At 39.1% G+C, this 7,400-nt stretch overlaps 1 protein-coding gene across 1 annotated transcript; it reads right to left on the bottom strand.

Moving 5' to 3' along the window:
- Positions 1-691: 691 nt before the first annotated feature.
- LOC110618428 (probable LRR receptor-like serine/threonine-protein kinase IRK) lies at positions 692-2,206 on the bottom strand. Its single transcript, XM_021761559.2, has one exon. The coding sequence runs from the start codon at positions 2,035-2,037 to the stop codon at positions 874-876; it is 1,164 nt and encodes a 387-aa protein (XP_021617251.1). The 5' UTR covers positions 2,038-2,206; the 3' UTR covers positions 692-873.
- Between the last annotated feature and the right edge of the window lie 5,194 nt (positions 2,207-7,400).

Consider the following 7,400-nt stretch of genomic DNA (forward strand, 5'->3'; position numbering starts at 1 on the left):
GGTACATCGATAAGTGAATTTTAAATTGACACAATTTCGATAAAAGAACGTGGGTAGATAAGTTAGATTTATGTCCGGATTATGGATTTAGAGTTTTTGATGTTGGGCTTGAATCTCTTTGTATTTCTATGGACTCATTAAGCTTTTTAATATATAATTTATAGTGAAAAAAATATGTGGTAAATTTATATAAAAAAATTAATATTATGGGATAGTCTTATAACTTTGGTTTGTAATTTTATTTTTGCGTTTATTTTAATAACATCCTATTTAGAGTATTATTTTAAAAATTACTAATTACTAATTCAATTTCGTAAATCACAGTTTGATCTTCATTTATTAATCGGTAATATTGAATCTAAAGAATCTTGTTTTTGTCTTTGAATTTTGGAACATGTCCAATTTTATTTAAGATTAAATTAATTAAACTTTCTCACTAGAATTAAATTACTCCATTCATAGTTTTTTAAATTTTTTAATAATAGAGTGTTAATCTTATAAAATTATTTAATAGATGAAATTTATTATTTTTATTTTTCTTCTATTATCTATGATAATAATATTAGTAGTAATAATAATTTTATACTAGAATTTCCAAAACAATTTATACTAGTATGAATATAAATTAATACTTATTACTAATTTCAATTTTTTTTAAAAATGCTAATTTAATTCTAAATAAAAAGTAGGGTAAAAAATAAATACTTAAATTTATACAAAATTAGAATGATAAGGTTTAGAAAGAAAATTGAGGTTTATAACAACCTACATATCTCATTTTCTCTAAAAATTAAAAATTATATATAGTCTTTAAACTACAAGCTTTTTAATTATAGTTCTAAAAAAAACAAGAAAAAAGGAAAATCTGACAGACTAGAAGCTTGGCTTGCCTCTTCCACCGTAAGCTTGCTTGCATATAGAACTAGGCTTCTGTGAAGGAGTACACAGCTGAGACGAACCTGGACATTCTTGCAAACAATTATCCCCCAAGCTACCGGTGACCGACGCCTCTCCGGCGAAAAAACCCGATGGCGGCTTCCCAATCAAGAAATTACCGTCCAAGAACAGCCTCCTTAAATTCTTCTTCTGACCGTATTCCAATGGGATCGTGCCACGTAGCCGATTGTATCTCAGTGACAAAGACGTCAACAGCGGATAAGCAGAGAAATTCACGGGGGCGTTTCCCTCGATTCTGTTGAACCCGAGATCAATCGCCACCAGGTCACTGTTACCATTTACAGGCTTGGAGATCTCGATGCGTGTCAGACTATTGTTTGCTAAATTCACCTGTTGAAGCGCAGGCAAAGCAAGGAACCACGATCCTACTGCTCCGGTTAGCGAGTTCTCGCTGAGTTCCACCACTTCCAGCTGAGTTGATCCGTCAAAGGACCATCTTGATAATGACCCAGATAAAGAATTGCTCTTCATAGCCAGTTCTAGCAAGTTGGGAGGTAGTTTCGGTAAATACCCAGTCAGCTTATTGTAGCTAAGATCGAGTCTCCTTAAACTAGACATTGAATTCATGGCTTTTGGGAGATACCCAGACAGAGAATTATGTGAAATATCCAAAGCTTCAAGCGATTTAAGGTTGGTGATCGAGTCAGGGAGTGCGCCAGAGAACGAGTTGAAACGGAGAATCAAGGTCTGGAGGTTGAAAAGAGAGGAAACAGAAGATGGAATAGGACCAAAGAAATTGTTATCAGAGAGGTCAAGAATAGTAAGATTACTGAGTTGAGAAACAAGTGGGGTTAATTGACCAGAGTAGCCAACAGGATCAAGAGTGAGTTGGGTGACTCGGGTTGAATCCGAGGAGCAGGTGATGCCGCAGGTGAAGTGTGTCCGGCGAGGTAAAGCACATGGGTCGGTGGAGAAGTCCCAGGAGGCAAGACAGGACCATGAAGGGATAGAACTTGGCTTGATCGAAGCTTTAAAGGCCTTGAGAGCAGACATGTCTTGTGGTGAAGTGAAAGCAAAAACAGGGAAACTTCTGGAGATGAAGACAATCAAGTGAAGGACAAAGAGGAGAAATTTGGACATTTTGAGTGAAATGTGAATTGGGCTTTGATTGAGAGAGAGAGAGAGAGGAATAATGGAAGTGGGGATTGAAAATAGACTTTTGGGAAGAAGAGGCTACTTAGGCAAAGCAGGGTGGGTGGAGAGCACTAAGAGGAACGGTTGGCGTTGGCGTTGGAGTGTGAACGTAGTGTAGTATCCAAGATATTTAAAGGATGGAGGGGCGGACTTTGGTGTTATTAGTACGCCTATTTGCAAGCTTCGAGATTGTAGTGGGATCAGGAAATTTTTTGTTTCGAAAATTTATTATTTAATTTTGGTGGTATGAGATAAATTTATTAATTTAAAAAAATATATATTAAAATATTTTTAAAATTTTTTAATTATTTATTTAATTAATTTTAATTGTAAAGTATTTATCATTTAATTTATATGATATGAAAATATTCATTATTTGTTCACTCAATTTTAAAATATTTATTAATTAATTACTTAAATTTATAATATTATTTAATTAATATATATTAATAATATTTTAAATTTTTATGCAATATTAGAAGGTTAAAATAAATAGAATTATGAATTAGTAAATTTTTTAGATATTATTATATATTTTTTAAAATTAAGAGATTAATTAATAAATTTTTTTATATAATAAGAATCAAATAATAATTTTTTTTATAAAACACATAAATATGAATTCCTCTATTAAAAAAATCACATGAAACTACATTTATGTATTTTGTGTATATAATAATCAATTTATCAAAAAATTTCCTATTAAATAAATATAAAATACTTTATTCTAAGTTTTAGATACTCCCTACACACGTATAAATTTAAATATATTAGTTATTAAGAGAGTAAAAATTTTATTTTTCATTATGTTAACTTCAATATTATTTTTAAAATTTTTGATGCAACTAAAAATTGGATATTTTAAATTGTAATAAAATATTTTTTTAAGTTTATTAGATTACATTTTATTATATTAAATTATTTTAATCTTAATAATTCTCCCTTCATTAATCAATCATAATAATTCTCCCTTCATTAATCTACTATTAAAAAATATGATAATTGAGAAAAAAAAGATAATATGACTGGATTCAAGAAATTATAAAATTATTTATTGCATTTAATTGAGATAAAAGATAAAATTAAAAAAAGATTATGTAAGCTTCTTAATCTTTTCAAAAGTGAATGGAGAGAGTTATAAATAGGCAAAGATTTATTTTACAAGTTAATACTTACAAATTCTAAAATTTTATTTAAATTTAAAAAAGTCTTTTTAACTATTAAAATAAATCAAATTAAGTCCAGCAATTTTAAAATTATATCAACTAAATCCTTGAATTCTAATTGATGATCTGAGATCCAATAGAGTAGGGTTTTACAAGGGTTTTTGTATTACAGAATAAGGCTTAAGCTTTCTGAGGAGGGGACTCCCCTTTTATACATTGTCTTGCTTGCTGGTGACGTGTAAAGGTCTCTCCAGGATTGGACCACGCGTCTCTGCCATGCGGATTCGGAGGTACTAGGGTATCAGCCGCCTGCTCCATGCGTAACGGCCTCTGATTCTCCTCGTGCGTACGTTCGAGCGGATCTGCCAGGCTGTCTGGTGAATATTATTCTGGATCCTGGACTGGGCTGAGAGTTGGGCCGGATGTTAAGCCTGAGTGGAGAGGGCCTGCTTCGTGCGGGCCGGGCCGGCTTGAGTGAGGAAGATGGGTCGAGCCCGGCCTTGAAGGATGGATGAGCCAGGCTTGTTATGTATATCAGGTGTGTGGGCCTCTACGTCATGGGCCTTGGGCTGTGGTCAAGCCCCTGGTCCGGGGTGAAGGAATCCAGCGGTCATCAATTGCCCCTTCACCTTCTCGGTAGTTATTGCTCCAACTGCCGAGGGGGTGAATGCCAAGAACTATTATGATCGCGTCTGTTCGGGTTCAGGTGCTTTAATAACATCCTTTCATCTTTCAGTCGTTGCACAGTTTCTAAATTCTATCTGCTCTTTCCTCTTTCTGTCTTTTCTCTATTCTTCTTGTCCTCTGCCGCCTTTACTTTCTTGTCATCATTATCTGGACATCTCCTTTCTTTCCTTTTCCGTGAATATCTTTTAAGAATCTGACATCGCTGGCTTAGAGTCTAGTGTAGCTCTGCCCCGTACTAAGTCCACAGGCTCCGAGTATATATCAGCGCCAGCTTTTCTTCATTCTTGAGCCCTCTGTTGAAATGAGAAATTCTTGTTTTATCTGTGGCAGGTCTATTCGACGCCTTCTTCAAACAGCTTGCCTTGTGCTCCAGAGGTTTGTTTTGATTTTGCTCTTATCATCTTAAGGGAGAACTGTTTCTGACTTGTCTCTTTTTTGAAACTTTTTGCAGTTCCTGAAATAAAAATGGGTCAGTTCAAAATTCTTGAAAATTTGATGTTACCTCTAAGGCGTCTGGATGGTGCATTGAAGATCCTTCTGGTATGGCAGCCGAAGGGTGGGACCATTCGGGAAGCTGCTGAAACTACTTTACCCAGGTCGTCTGGCCGGCCTCCTCCTCTGCTTGTTGTCCGGGCTCTAGAGAAGTTCTGGGCTGTTGAGGGGTTCGCTCTAACTTCGCCTTTTTTCGCAGAGAAAAAGGGAATTTCCTCGATGCCCCTGTTGTCCTTTTTTGATATAAATGGGAGTGGCGCCGGCGCTCAGCTCGTTGTTCCTTTTGGTGTGAAGTACCAGTATTATTATTCTCTTTGGTGTGAAGTACCAGTATTATGTGTGGTGTACGGCCGGCATATAATATCCGAGCTTGTCCGGATGTACCGTGCATCACACTTGGGCAACCGAACGTTTGCCTAGGGGAACTGTGAGAAATGCTTATGGGAATCAACTTGTCCAGTTCCCCTATAATAGCGAGCGAGACAGATCTTGGTCTTTTCTGCCAAACTCACATTTCGAGCTACGAGAAGTCCTCCGAGCTGAAGACTAGAGTAGTAGGATAGGTGATAACGATGTAATCGTAGATGATGATGTATGTGGTTATGTAAATCCTTTAAGGATAGTCTTTCATCCCGTAGTGTAGGCCTTTGTAACGTGCTGTAATGTATTTTTCTTTTAATGAAATTCTTGTTCTGCTCTCATACTCAAGCTGTTCTTCCTTTATCATGTGTGAAATACTTTAGGTTGCTTGCCTTATAATTTTAACCAACTGGGCTCTGTCCTGCTTTTTTCCGAGCTGATCTTAACCATATCTGTGAGCTCTGATGAGTTGAACTCCAGATCCACTTAGCCAACTGGGCTTTCAAGTTTTCGAACTGGACTGTCTGACCGACCTGTGAGCTCGGTCTTTACTTCGATGAATTGAGCTTTGAGTCTCCTTCACCCGGCCGGGCTCTAAGGTCATGTTGTCTGAGCTGGACTAATCGACCTGAGAGTTCTGTTTTTGCTTAGTGAAATGAGCTCTAAGTCTCCTGGCCGAGCTCTCAAGTCATGTTGTCCGAGCTGGACTAATCCGACCTCTGAGCTCGGTCTCTGATGAGTTGAACTCTAAGCTCTCAGCTCAGTATGGATCCGAGGTATCCTTGTCGTCTCTTCCCGATCTCGTAACCCTTGTTTTAACAACAAGTCAAATCTTATATGTATTCTACGTGATGAGTAGGTCTAACCTTTATCATGCTTTCATCTGCTTGCATCTTTGCGTTTTTCCTTCTATTTCCTTGATACTTACCACGGATGTGGTGAAGTGATGAATCTTGTGGGTTAAGTTGTCTTGGCTGGAAATCAGGTCCGAACAAGTTGGGCTTGCCTGGGCTTTTAAGTGATGGGCTATCATTGTGGACCTGGCCCTTGATAGATGTAGATAAGCCCAGCGATCATCCTTTTGCCCCTTTACCTTCTCTCCGGTTATTACTTAACCGCTGAGAGGGTAAACTTCGAGAGCAATTAATGATCGCGCCGCTCCAAGACAAAACTGTTCAGATCAATGCCCTGCCTCATAATTGCCCTTCTTTTCGAATTCCTTCTATCTTTTGAAGAACTAGCTCTTGTTTGCTCTCTGTCGTCTTGCAACTCCTTGTACGGTTTTTCATCCCATCGTTTTCTCAGGTACGCTTCCTTGTTCTTCCATGGCAAGTTCAAAGCTTCCTGATGTTTTTGACCTTGAGTCGCATATTACACCTTCCAACATAACTAATCACATTTCCCGGAGGCTTTTAGATACTCCGTTGTATCTTATTCGAGCACCTCTTCCAAATGAGAGGATAGTTCTTCCTTACCCTCGCCCTTCTGGTTTGGTGGATCCCCAAGAGGTTCGTAGCATAGTGTTTTTCCTGAAGCAGAGAGAATTTGGTCTGCCGTTTCCTTTTACCCCTTTCTTTGTTGAGGTCTTTGAATACTTTGGGGTAACTCCTCGAATGTTATCCCCAAATTCCATTTTATTCATGTCCTGTTTCGAGTCTATCTGTCTGGGTTGGGGTTTTGCACCTACGGCCTGTCTGTTTGTCACTTTTTTCCGCCTGGTTAGGGCGAAGCAAAACTTCTATTACTTTTCCCCCCGTAATGGGCTGTCTTTTCTTACGGGCTACAAGGATTCTATAAAGGGATGGGTAGAGAATTTCCTTGTGGCGGAGTTAAAACTAGGGTCCTGCCGATCGTGGGATGTGGACCTAAGGTGGGGGGAGATCTTTCCGGGCTGCAACGATCTGCCCGAATTGAGTCTTATTGAGCAGGTCGGGCTGCTTCGACTGACTTCCGTTGAGAGGAAGTATGATGTCGAGAAGTGTATGTTTGCGTCCAACCTTAGGGATATCCGGGACACGGGTATAGTGCTTTGTCCAGCTATTCTGTTTTTTCTTTGCTCATAGTATCAGGAAGTATGCTGACTCTTTAAAACTTCTTGTTTCTTGCAGCTTCTGAGGTTAGAATGGATGGCATCAAATTCCCCAAGAATTTTGACCTGTCTCGGGAGAACATGCATGCAATTTTTGATGCCTTTGGGGATGGGCGTTCTGTAACTGAGATTGCTGCAGAGCTGGCTCAGGCCGCTTCCTCCAAGAAGGTCAGCCGACCTCCCGTCAAAGCTTCTTCTCAAGCTTCCAAGCCGAGCTCTCGCAGCACCAAATCAGCTCGGCCATCTAGCCGTGGTGGGTCGAGCTCAACCTCGACGCCTGCTGAAGGGTCTAGATCCGTTCCAGCCTCCTCAGAGGTCGTGAGGGAAACTTCCCTAGCTATTGTGGAGCAGACCCAAGCTGCTGAACAAGTGGGGCAGGGTGCTGCCCATTCTACTGAGGGGGTGTCAGGGGGAAAGTCTAAGTCCCCTGTTGAAGACAAGGAGACCTCTGGGACAGGGATGGAGATCATCCTCCTAGAGGATCAAAGCCCAGAGGATCAAAGCCCAGAGGTTTC

This window comes from Manihot esculenta, chromosome 7 (assembly GCF_001659605.2).
Source record: "Manihot esculenta cultivar AM560-2 chromosome 7, M.esculenta_v8, whole genome shotgun sequence".
NCBI lineage: Eukaryota > Viridiplantae > Streptophyta > Magnoliopsida > Malpighiales > Euphorbiaceae > Manihot > Manihot esculenta.